Source organism: Montipora foliosa, chromosome 3, assembly GCF_036669935.1.
Source record: "Montipora foliosa isolate CH-2021 chromosome 3, ASM3666993v2, whole genome shotgun sequence".
In the NCBI taxonomy this organism is placed as follows: Eukaryota; Metazoa; Cnidaria; class Anthozoa; order Scleractinia; family Acroporidae; genus Montipora; species Montipora foliosa.
The window spans coordinates 58,028,635-58,040,855 of record NC_090871.1 but is presented as its reverse complement, the minus strand read 5'-3'; the positions used below and the strand labels follow the sequence as shown (position 1 = coordinate 58,040,855).

The 12,221-nt window shown below is 42.4% G+C and overlaps 2 protein-coding genes across 2 annotated transcripts; one reads left to right on the top strand and one right to left on the bottom strand.

The window, feature by feature from the left end:
* Positions 1-530: 530 nt before the first annotated feature.
* On the bottom strand, positions 531-5,599 carry LOC137996169 (uncharacterized). The gene is made up of 4 exons (XM_068841588.1): positions 4,900-5,599; positions 2,959-3,020; positions 1,195-1,336; positions 531-997 (listed from the first exon to the last, which is right to left on the bottom strand). Exons 1-4 carry the CDS (start codon positions 5,597-5,599, stop codon positions 531-533), a joined length of 1,371 nt encoding a protein of 456 aa, XP_068697689.1.
* Positions 5,600-7,921: 2,322 nt separating this feature from the next.
* On the top strand, positions 7,922-11,186 carry LOC137996168 (uncharacterized). The gene is made up of 3 exons (XM_068841587.1): positions 7,922-8,098; positions 9,552-9,999; positions 10,666-11,186. Exons 1-3 carry the CDS (start codon positions 7,922-7,924, stop codon positions 11,184-11,186), a joined length of 1,146 nt encoding a protein of 381 aa, XP_068697688.1.
* Positions 11,187-12,221: the final 1,035 nt, after the last annotated feature.

Below are 12,221 nucleotides of genomic sequence, written 5' to 3'. Positions count from 1 at the left end.
GGTATCAATGTTAGGAATTTGCGTTTCAATAATGTTAGGAGATGTTGCGTGTCACAATTGTTGACAGTTTGTGGCGTACGCAAGAACACCGGATGATAAAACTCTTTAAACTTCTCGATATGAAACACAAAGCAAGTTCTACAGTCATGAACGCCACTGAGGATGCTCTTATGAGATAAATATACAAAGCAAGCTCTTCAATAGGAGGCTTGCATTCAGAAGTTACATTTAGATTAAGTCAAAATCCAAATATAAGCTCATGGGCTTACATCCGGGGAAAAGGAGGGGTGGTTAGGCTCGGAAGGATTCTTCTGTCTGAGATTTGGGGGCAATTTGGGAGGGGGGGGGGGCTTATTGTCGGAATTTTAAGGTACTGAGAGTCAACTTAGTTTTTCTGTGTACTCACCAATTCAACTGCTGTGAATTTAACACATGTTCTTGCTTAATTATCAAGTACATTTTAAAAATCTATAGTTCATTTGGTTGTTCCACCTCAGTGTTATGTTTTATGTACTTGGATATTACGTGCTTCACTGTTTCATCTTTCCAGTTGTCACAATAACTGGTGCTGTGATCAATTTTATCAGCTTCATTATAGTTTTCTCCTCAATGACAGCACAGCTGTCATCATCTATGACCCCAGGTTCTTTGTTCATAGACACAATTGCTTCTTCTTCACCAAGAATCCTCTCCTCGTGAATTTCTTTTGAATTTTTGATACTGATGCTGCAAACGTCAGCTAATAGTGACGTGAATGTATTAATGTCCCTCAAAATGTCTTGTGTAGAGACGTGTCCACATTCTTTCAACACTACCAGCTTATTTGGATGCTCGCAACAAAACACGACAATGTCAACTAGGCATTGCGCGGAAGAGTCCATCTTTTTGCCTCTAACATATATCGCCTCTTTTAACTGACCAAGTGTTTCCGATAGCTCGTTCGCTAATTGTGGCAATTCGGGTTCTTTTTTCTTTGACGAACATTTGAGCCCTTTTACTGCATAAAAAAAAGCTCCAACGGTTAGGATCGACCCCAATCCAAGCGCAAAACAGTTAGTCAGAATGGTACCCGGCAATGACAAACTGTTTCCCGCCACTGCCAAACTGCCCTCAATAAGTAAAGAACGCCTGTATTCGTTTAACTTTGTTGACAAATCGTCGTAGGTCGCTACGACACGTTTCGAGATATCCCACGTTCTGAGAATCGAATCTGGTCTCCAAGTTCATCTTGCAGTGCTTTAAGTTGTTCATATTTCTGGTACACTGCATTCACCCCATCTTCTGACTCACAAACAATGCGGCCATTCCAAGTAGCTTCTTCAAATGCGCTTAGCTCCTGTAAAACAGAGCGAAATGGCCTGAATCGATGAAAATTCATTTCAAAATATTAGCAGTAATCGTAGATTAGAGAGTGCGTTCGAGTATGCTAGGTTTGGTATTTTAAAATGTGGCTCTGATTGGGAAAATCGGGCTTAATGAAATTTCAATGCATTTTGCACCGATCAAATTGAAATTTCAACATCCCTCCCACCCGGGCAAACCCCAGGCATTTCACTATCTTCTGTGTCGGGGGAGTAGGGAATTTGACCTTTGCCTGCGTGGGGTGGGGAAATTGAACCAGAAGTGTCAGGTTTCAAAGGATTGTTTTTTTCGGGCGCCGAAGTCGCTAACAGCTATAAAACACGTGTTTGGACGAGATGGAAGAGTTTAAAGGAAGAGATGTAGCATTTTTGAGCGAATGGCGCACAAAGGTCATCAAAAGGTCTTTATTAAAGAAAGGAGGAACCGACGACAATGAATCTTTAGTAGGGTGTGACAGACAGGGGGGAGGATATTGAAGTTTCGAGTTGATCGGCGAATTAGCGCCAACAAACAAACACCAGCAATTACTATAAACTATTAAACTATTAAATATTTCGTAAAATTCGAACAATTCGATAGATGAATAGTCAATGGTGTGCTTCCTAAATGACGGGACTATATCTCTCACTAATTAAATCACATCGAAATGAAAGCAGCGTGAAACGGGGAAAAGCCCGGGCATTTGAACTTTTGAAGATTGGATTCCCGCCCCCTCGGGCCAAAATGGTGTTCAGATACCCTACCCTATCGTCGGATTTGTCTGTCATACCCCTACTAAAGAACAATCGTCGTCGGCTCCTCCTCTCTTTAATTAAGACCTTTTGAAGACCTTTCTTGTAAGCCAATCGCTCACAAATGCTACATGAGGGGGGTGAATAGGAGTCAGCAAATCCGTCGATCCGTACTAATTTTTCGCAAAATCCGCCAAACCTTAGACATTTTTACAAAACTCCGAATCCGCAGTACTGTTAGTACAGTACTGTTTAACTGACGTTAAAGAAACACCTGTCATGAAATTAGCCTATTGTGTATCCACACTTGGCGCCCAAAGCGCGTGGTCGTTCCTAACAAGAACGTTGGCCCTCTATCGAGTTCTGAAACATCAGTTTTCGTCTCCTCCTCATCAGAGCTACTGTCATATTGTCTGGCCGGAAGCCGAAATCCTGGGGTCCTAGAGTTTCCTGGAGTCCGATTACATTGAAGGTCAAAAACGCGTTACAGCCGTTATAAGTAACTTGCGCCCCTCAACGACTTTCCTTTGAAAGTAAAATTTAGGTGGACGTCAAACAAATGTTTCCATGACTATACTCCATTGCAAATCCAACAAATGCGCTGCTGTGAAAAACAGCTCAGCGCAATTTTCATTTGGTTTTCCCAAATAGCGTCACAAATAGCAATGGTGATGATGTCATCCGTGTTTGCCCCTGCTGTATTCTGTGGGGGGTACAATTTGGAGTCCCAAGATAGATGCACCGGTTGTCCAAAAAATATCAATTAAGTCTGCATTAGAACTGCGTTCTATTGAACGCAATAATCGAAAAAAGAAAAAAAAACATTCCACTCTGGACAAATGTACTTTGGAGTCGGTTAACTCACCATCACCTCTGAGGCTCCAACTTGCGGACTCGACCCTGTGGTGCTCTGTCTTGTCAGATGTTCTGAAAGGAGCAAAGCATTATTGTATGAACAAATTTAATTCAATGGCACTTGAATGGTGTATAAACATTATAATAATACACCCAAAAACGTTTTGTTAACATTTGAAATGAAAAATCTAGCGTCAATTTTGTATTTTAAAATAACCTTCCGTACTTCCTGTACAATATACTTAAGAGCCTTTTTGTAAGCTTTCTCGACTTGTCCCAAATAAACCATTCAAAAGACAGATGTTGCGAAACGTTTCCTACGTGAGCTACTGTAGAATATGCAATGAGATTTTAACTACCTACATAAGCTGCTTTTGTAGTGGGGTATAGAGCAAGAAAAAAAAAAGAAAACGGCGAGCGGAATGATTAACCCTTTTCACATTTTCCCAAAGGGTAACACCCAAGATTTCTCAAGGCTTTGCAGATTCTCTTCATTTGCCTGAATCATAGGAATCCTTTCTTCGAGCAATCAATGGACGCCTTTCAACTGATCCATTCCTTCTTTAGTTATAACTTTCAGTTCATCTAAGGATTTCTTAACATCTATATCGCTTTTATACCAGCTCAGGTGTTCTTCTTCATTTCTTTCGTCCTCTGCTGTGAGGGGTTCCTTTAAAAAAATATCAATGGTATCCTGCCACTCATACTTCTTCACAGGGCTTATTTGGCCTGCAATTATAACAAGGGCTCCACTTATTTCCTGTTCTCAATTGAGAACTTAGGTATTACCCATGAGGGATGATCGTCTGAGCCGTCTGAAGATGTGTCTTGCCAGAGAAAAAATCTGGATGCTGGTGTTGACTGCGGATCGCTCGCGTCTGAAGCGATACTCATAACCACTAGACCTGGCACTGTTAAGCCTAGCGACTTCTTGGGTTTCACTCTCACGATCAACAGCCATGTTTTTCAATCAAAACAAAAGAGAACGTTTACTTGACAATAGAGTTCAATATTCGGAGGATTGGGTCGGGACTCCAACATGGCCGCCGTTTCTTTGTTTGGGGACACCAACATGGCGGCCGTGATGTCATGTAAAAGCTGACAATAGCGCCCAGTTAGTCTACTGGTTAGCTCTTAACACGATGTTTATTTGAAAAATTCATATTCTCGTAGCCAGTGGTCCGGTGGTAATGAACACAAGGGTTTTTTTTTTTTGCTGGCGAGACACATGTTCAGACAGCTCAGAAGACCATTTATCACAGGTAATACTAATTACCGAGACGGCGGCCATTTTGAATTCTATTGTTTCAAATAGCTTTTATGGGATGCACAACCGGCAAATATATTTCAATTTGCCCCCTGAGCATCCCATACTGTCTTTCGAAACAACACAAAACAAAATGGCCGCCTTACCGGTAAAACGGTCTATTGAGAAATCCTGGGTGTAACCCTGTGAGAAAATGTGAAACGGCCGAGCGAGTCGAGCGCGGTCTGGGAAGGAGATCTCGCAGAGGAACTCTTTCTGACTTGACCGGGAACAGATTATTTTCGCCGATTTTTGTTGTTGTTGTTTTTTTTTTTTTGCCCCGCTCAATACCCTTGTTGGGAAGCCTATTTAAAGTGCTAAATAAAGACTCATCTCCCTCTGAATGGAAAAGAAATGGCAAAACACACCAGGCAAACACAATCCGTCTCCCGACGTTGCTCTTCCGATTGAGCTAAGAGCCCAGAGTAAGGGTACAACTGTAAATGCAATGCTTAGCCACGAATCAACACCTAAGTAAACTGCGAATTGCCTCCTCTCCCCTTGTGGTTCAGTCTGTTACGTAGCGCAAAAGAGATCGTACTAATACGGTCCCCCATTCCTTTAACTAGGACTAATGCTCACAGGGAAATTCATCAGTAATGAAGCTATATGTCCTAAAGTGATGATACAGATATTTATTATTACCTTTCAACTGATCCATAACACCTTTCAACTGATCCATTCCTTCTTTAGTTATAACTTTCAGTTCATCTAAGGATTTCTTAACATCTATATCGCTTTTATACCAGCTCAGAAGTTCTTCTACATTTCTTTCGTCCTCTGCTGTGAGGGGTTCCTTTAAAAATTTATCAATGGCATCCTGCCACTCATGCTTCTTCACAAGGCTAATTTGGCCTGCAATTCTAACAAGGGCTCCACTTATTTCCTGCCACAGCGATAAAAACTCGAATTCATCTGCTATCTCCATTTTGCCATGACCATATACTGAGTTGCGATAATATTTGATTCTTGCCAAATCTGCAACTAGACTGTGGTCTGTATTGGTTGGCAGAGCATCCCAGCCTGTGGTAGGAGGGCTGAGGTTGCATATTGTCCTCAGCAACCTGAAAAGCAATGTAACATCAAAATCTTTTGACTCACCGTACACCCCTGGGGAAGGGTAAAGACAGTCCCACTGTGGCTTGGTGAGCTTCGCTGATTTGAGTTGTTTCTTTGTAGCTGGATTTTTTAGTATTGTAGGAAGATTACTTGGTGGACAATACACATCAAAAATCTCTCTCAGTAGCGTAGTGCCTCCACTTACTAACAGTCGTGCAATACGTTGAAAATTTGCTTTTCCAGTTGTTGAACGAAGCACTTCATCTGGGTCTGCAGTGGCGGTCATTTGACAAGTACAGTGTGCGGGTAGAAATGCGGTAGTATTACTAGGAATGGATTAGATGGAACTTAGTACGTCTTAATTGTCCTTTACGACATCTTTGAATAAAGAATAATGTGAATGTCATGACAATGTCAGGTAACAAAACTCCCGTGCGTGGGTGTGTGCACGTTCGCATGAGTTGGGGGGAGGTACTCCGGGAAAATGGTGTGGTGTCCGGCCTGTTTCTAACTAGTAAAACCCTTATTCCATTTCAGACCAAAATATGGGTTTTCTGGTAATATTCTCTCAAATTAACCTAAAAGTATGCAGTCCATACTAATAGCTGTTGGTGTAGTTGCATAGATAGCTTTGTATACGAGTATGCACATGTCCTGAACCCTTCTATTTTGCAGGCTTGGCATATGTGCCTTTACTAGTAATTCGTCATAGATACTAATGTTGTCATTAAAAAATACATTACATAGCACGCTCGTTTAGCTTTTCGAGTTTGCCAGCACCTGTTTTGCCACAATGCATCCATAGAGTAGAGTAACAGGTAAAATGAGGTAGAATATAGGCTTTATACAACAAAAGCTTTGTTTTAGTCCTCAACAGCTTCTTAAACCTGCTAATGATCGCTATTTGTCTGCTTGTTGCCTTACATAATGATGTAACAAGTTTACTGAAGTTCATATTTTCATCTATGTGAACACCAAGTAGCTTGCAACTGGTTCTTGGCTTTATAACTGTCCCATTTACCGAGAAACTAATATCTTCCTCATTCTTTTGGTGACGTTGGGCCTTGGGTCGTCTAAATAATAGGAACTCGCATCTCTTGGCGTTGAGAATGAGTCCGATGTCACCCATTCAGCTGCACACGATAGCTAGTTCTAAATTTTGAGTATGTTGTAGAGGTCGCGCTTCTCTGTGACTAGAATAAAGTTGCATGTAATCGACATAGGCTGATAATTTTGCTTTCTTTACATTTTAGTTTTTGGCTACGCGGTACGCGATACACAGTAAATAATATATGCAGGAGAAGTTGCCTTTCCGGTAGTTGCTGGCTTCGCGGTACATGGTACGCAATGAGTAATAAAGGTCAGTCGTTTCGCCAACGGTCAGTTCGCAAACGTCCGACAGTCAGTTCAAGAACCTCGTATATTACGTGTACTCTGTACTGTTTTGAAAGCTTAGTGACAAAAGCTTGCGTGTAAGAGGATTACATAGTCAACGGAAGATTCAGAGCGAAACAAAAGTTTGAACAGACGAGCGCAGCCTTTTTTATTTGCGGAATGATCCGATGGAATTTACTTCCCGCGAGGTCAATTCCCATCTTAAACGCACTGTTAACCAGCCAATTTTTACAATTTTAATTTTTTTTTTTCGTTTTATAGTTCAGTTAGGATCAATTAGAATTCACGTTTGTCCTGACTCGCTAATAGTTGACAAGCAATAAAACCCACAGTTTCATTGTGTTTCTAAAGGAGAGATTTTATTGCACAATACCAGTAGCTTTCAACATGTTGCTTGAGAGGAGAGCTTTCTTGAATGGACGCTCAGGGAATTTTTTTGACAAGTAATTATAGCCGAGAATTTTCCTTAGTTTTTAGGGTCTCGGCTTATAGCCGGGATCGGCGAATAAATACGGTAAGCACAACTCACACTTTTATTCGCACTAGGATTAATAATCCTCCTACTAAGAAGGTCAGACTTTTTCATCTTCAATAGGATATTGTTGCAATACATACATACATACATACATACATACATACATACATACATACATACATACATACATACATACATACATACATACATACATACATACATAATTGACCACTCCCCATGGGGGCTTTTCAAGGCCAATGAAACATAATTACGACAGAACAGAACATTCAACAACAACTGTCAAGAATCCCAAATTGCCGGAGGCAAAACAGTTGGTTATTTACAAGTGCAGCTGAGAAGTTGAACCAGGGACTACCAGGAACAAATTCAGCCAGTGGTAGAACGTGTCTTGAATCCGGGATATCCGGATATCAAGACAAGCGCCCTAACCACTGGGCTGCACTTCCTTTATCCCGTACCTTATGTATCCTAAAAAAAGAACTGAAAACGCCAACAATATCTACCAATCACATTACTGCGATCTCGATTCGTCATGAAACTGAGCGCTGCATCAAAAAGGAGTGTGATTTCTTGTTCATTTCATGACCCTTCACTCCACTTAACTTCTCGGAATACTCTCGCAACAACTCGTCACCGAAACATTATTACAAATAGAAAGCTTCTATTGCATCTTCTGCACCGAAGAAGTAACGTCACGTCAAGAAGCACTTTTATGTGATGGCTACAAAAAGTGGCAACACCGGCGTTGTCAGGCAGGCATCACGAGAGAGCAGTACAGGGCTGCGGTCTGATCAGGGGAGGAGGTTGTTTGGCGATGCCTTTACTGTGGTGACAGTCCTACCGACAATTCCCTTCCAATCGCTGAGAGCACAAGACTCGAATTCGAAGAAACAGGTAACTTTGACATTCCGTCATCATTTGAGATATCGTCCCCACGACCATCGGAATCGAATTCCTTGACTTCAGTAAATGACGAAAAAGGTATGACCACTTTGTTGTTTGTTATTAGGATGTAGAATTTTCAAGGCCCCCAATCGCTTGATGTCATACCTGCATCACTAACATATTTAGTTATTTCTTTGTAAAAGGTGCAAGAGCTGGCACTCCAGGTGGCTTAAACCAGCGATGACCGTGTTCACCGCTACATTAGGGAGCTGATGGCCTTTCCCTTCCCTTCCTGTCGTTTCACGAGATCACACCTATGTTCGTTCGTCTCAGTGTTGAGGCCCAGATACAGCCCCTTCGTGATCTGGTAGACTACATCGAAAGGCAATGGAGAACACCATATTCACACCCAAGGACTGGAGCGTCTACCGACAGGCGATTCGTACGAACAACGATATTGAAGGGTGGCATAATGCCCTAAGCAGAAGAGCTGGTGGGCAGAGTGGACTTTCCCTGTATTTGTTGATCGAGCTTCTTGACAGAGAGGCCAGACTAACTGCCGTAACCATTAGGCTCGTATCAGACAAAAAACTTAAGCGTATGCAGCGCAAACTCAATAGCCTCCAAGCCAGGCACTTTGACATCTGGGAGCAATACGACAACCGCCAGAAGACCACCATCCAGCTCCTTAAGACATGCTCACACCTAAACGGCCAAGCTCGTGCGCAATTAACTTTACAAGGCAATTTAGTGTTATAGCTAAGCTAGTTGTAGTATTTTACGTTTGTATTAATTCAAGATAAGTTGACATACGAATTTTAATTTAGTATTATCAACGCGTAAGTTAAGCAAGTTGTGGTACGTTGGAATCGCCAAATCGATGGTCTGTATAAGAAACACCATGTCAAGTTAACTTTGCATGTAATTTAGGTATCAACGCGTAAGTTAGTTGTGGTATTTGAAATCGGTAAATCAATAGTCTGTATTATCGCAGCATCAAAAATGCGACACTAAGTTAAGTTTAAGTGTAATTTATTGCTATGAATAAATGATTGAATGATATGTTCGAATGAAGACCTTTCAGTTATTGCGTTCGACGAGTTACTTTCCGATAATCTAAAGATCTAAGAACGCTTGTTTGCTGAAGTAGTGTGTAGCATGCCGATTTCTTCCGACACAAGTGACCCAAATGTTCCTTGTCCACTGCGTTTTTTAGTTGTCGATAACTATTGAGTAGTCGATGACAAATAGTTGTTGACAACTAAATGCCAAGTCCGTGGAGGCCCTCAATTATGTTTTACTAGAGCACCTTCAATGGCAAGGGGAAATTATGTAAAGGACGCCAACTCTTTGGTTGACAACACAAACAGTAGCTAGTACTTGATTTTACGGGCATTTTTTAAATTATAATCTTACTTGCGGACGTTTGAGAACTGACTATTAAGTGTTTGCGAACTGACAGTCAGGTCAGATGAGGCTAACAACAAGAGAGCTGGTACTCTATTCCGGTCATGAAAATATGAACGCTCCATATACTGAGGGTGTAGCCTTAATGCTCTCGCAGGAAGCCCAACAAGCTCTCATCACATGGAAGGCTGCAGGCCCAAGGATCATCATTGCCTCCTTCAGAACCAAAATGAGGAAAATGGCGTTAAACATTGCTCAATGTTATGCTTCCACGAATGATAAAGATGAGGAAGTTAAAGATCAATTCTACGATAGACTGCAGAGTATTCTTTACAAGTTGAAAGAGAAGGACATGACCATACTTATGGGGGACTTCGATGCGAAGATTGGGGTTGATAACCGCGGTTATAAGGAAGTAATGGGACGCCATGGTCTTGGTGAAATGCATGAAAATGGAGAAATGTTTGCAGACCTTTGTGAATCAAACAGATTGGTCATAGGAGGTAGTGTATTTCCACACAGAAGAACTCATAAGGCTACATGGAGATCTCCGGACCGTAGGTCAGAGAACCAGATAGATCACGTATGTACTGGGCAGATGTTTAGACGGTCATTGTTGGATGTCCGGGTCTACCGGGGAGCTGACGCAGCCTCCGATAACCATCTTGTACTGGCTATTATAAAGATGAAGCTGAAGAGGGTCTGGTTAACTCGGAGCACAAGACCTTGTTACAATGTGGGATTCTTGAAGGACATAGATGTTTTGGATAGGTTCCACCTATCCCTTAATAATAGGTACCAAGTACTCCTGAACTTACTGGAAGATGAAAGCACAGACCTACAGAACCATTGGCAATGCAACTAACAAAAGAGACTTGGTTCAACGCCTGTGAGGAAGTACTGGGAAGGAGAAAGTTGCAACACCAGGAGTGGATTTCTCATGAGACATTACAGAAAGTGCAGGAAAGACGGAAAAGAAAGAGTGTTCTAAACAACAGCCGCACCCGTGCAAGTAAAAGAGCAGCACGGGAAAAGTATAAAGAGGCACATAAGGCTGTAAGGAAAAGTATTAGAGAAGACAAGAAGAGATTCATAGAAGGCCTGGCCCAGGAAGCTGAGGGAGCAGCAGCCAAAGGGGACATGAATTGTACGATACATCGAAAAAGCAGACCCAGTCAAGAACAATTCGGATGATCAGTTGAAGAGATGGGCTGAACACTTTCAGAAACTTCTCAACCGTCCTGCTCCGCCAAAGAGGCCAAATATACCAGCTCCAGAAGCAGATCTTGAGATCAGCTGTGGCAGACCAAGCAGGGGAGAGATTAAGAGAGCCATCGGTCTCCTAAATAACGGAAAAGCTTCGGGCCCAGATGGAGTACCCGCTGAAGCTATCAAGGCAGACATATACACCTCAACAGACATGCTGTATAGCTTGCTAGGTAAGATCTGGCAGGAGGAGGTTGTACCTGTCGATTGGAAGATGGGATACTTGGTCAAGCTTCCCAAGAAAGGTGACCGGCGTGATTGCGGGAACTGTCCAAGTATAATGCTCCTATCAGTGCTGGGAAAGCTTCTTTGTAGAGTCATTCTGGAGAGACTACGGTGGATGATAAGCTTAGAGACAACTAAGCTGGCTTCCGTAGAGAAAGATCTTGTTCGGACCAGATTGCTACTCTACGAATTATCGTAGAGCAGTCCATTGAATGAAATTCTTCCCTCTACGTCAACTTTGGGGATTACGAAAAGGTTTTGGACAGTTTTGACAGAGAGTCTCTTTAGGAGCTTATGAGACATTATGCGATTCCTGAGAAATTTGTCACCCTGATTCGCAACACCTATTAGGGCATGGCATGCAAAGTGAGATATACGGGCAAGATCTCCGCTGGTTTTGAGGTTCTTAGTGGACTCAGGCAGGGATGTCTTTTATCACCATTTCTGTTCCTGCTGGCTATTGACTGGATTACAAAAAAAACTACAACAAACACGAGAAATGGAATCCAGTGGACACCTTTGACCCAATTGGACGACCTCAGCTATGCTGATGGCTTGGCTCTCCTTTTGCATAACTTAAGGCAGTTAAGGAGAAAACATCAGACCTGAACAACATCTGTCCAAAGCTGGGGCTGAACATCCACAGACGTAAGACTAAGATATTGAGGCTGAACACAACAACTGAACATTCAGTCACCCTAAGAGGGGAGCCACTTAAGGACGTGGAATCTTTCAGTTACCTCGGTAGTACCATCGACAAGCTAGGAGGCACAGACGCGGACGTCAAAATTGGAATTCAAAAGGCACGCACCTCCTTTGCTCCTATGAGAAATATCTGGAGCTCAAGGTACATCACCACACAAACCAAACTGAGGCTCTTTAATTCCAACATTAGGCCTGTTTTACTTTATGGTTCAGAGACTTGGAGATCAACAAAGGTATCTGCAAAGATGCTAGTTGGTATGGTCAGATAGAGTCAGTGACATCGAACTATGGCAGAGATCTGGGAAAACGTCAGTGGAGAAAGAGAAGGAGAAGGAAATGGAAATTCTCTCTCCATAGCCTCCTGTCCTGTGCATTCCTCTCTAGTTTTTACCAACTCTTGCCCGTGGACTTGATCTCTGCCTTTAGCGAACGTCCCCAGGTGTTACGTGGACGACCTCTCTTTCGCCTCCCTGGAGGATTCCAGGTCAAAGCTTGCCTGGTGATGGTACAAGAAGGCTTCCGTAGGGTG

Coding starts and splice junctions, on each gene's coding strand:
- LOC137996169 (XM_068841588.1), bottom strand. CDS start 5,599: ATGACCGCCACTGCAGACCCAGATGAAGTGCTTCGTTCAACAACTGGA. Junction 1,337..2,958: donor TTGGAGCCTCAGAGGTGATG/GTGAGTTAACCG, acceptor TCTGTTTTACAG/GAGCTAAGCGCATTTGAAGA. Junction 998..1,194: donor CCAGATTCGATTCTCAGAAC/GTGGGATATCTC, acceptor TTTTTTATGCAG/TAAAAGGGCTCAAATGTTCG.
- LOC137996168 (XM_068841587.1), top strand. CDS start 7,922: ATGGCTACAAAAAGTGGCAACACCGGCGTTGTCAGGCAGGCATCACGA. Junction 8,099..9,551: donor ACTCGAATTCGAAGAAACAG/GTAACTTTGACA, acceptor GCGAACTGACAG/TCAGGTCAGATGAGGCTAAC. Junction 10,000..10,665: donor AAACAGATTGGTCATAGGAG/GTAGTGTATTTC, acceptor TCGAAAAAGCAG/ACCCAGTCAAGAACAATTCG.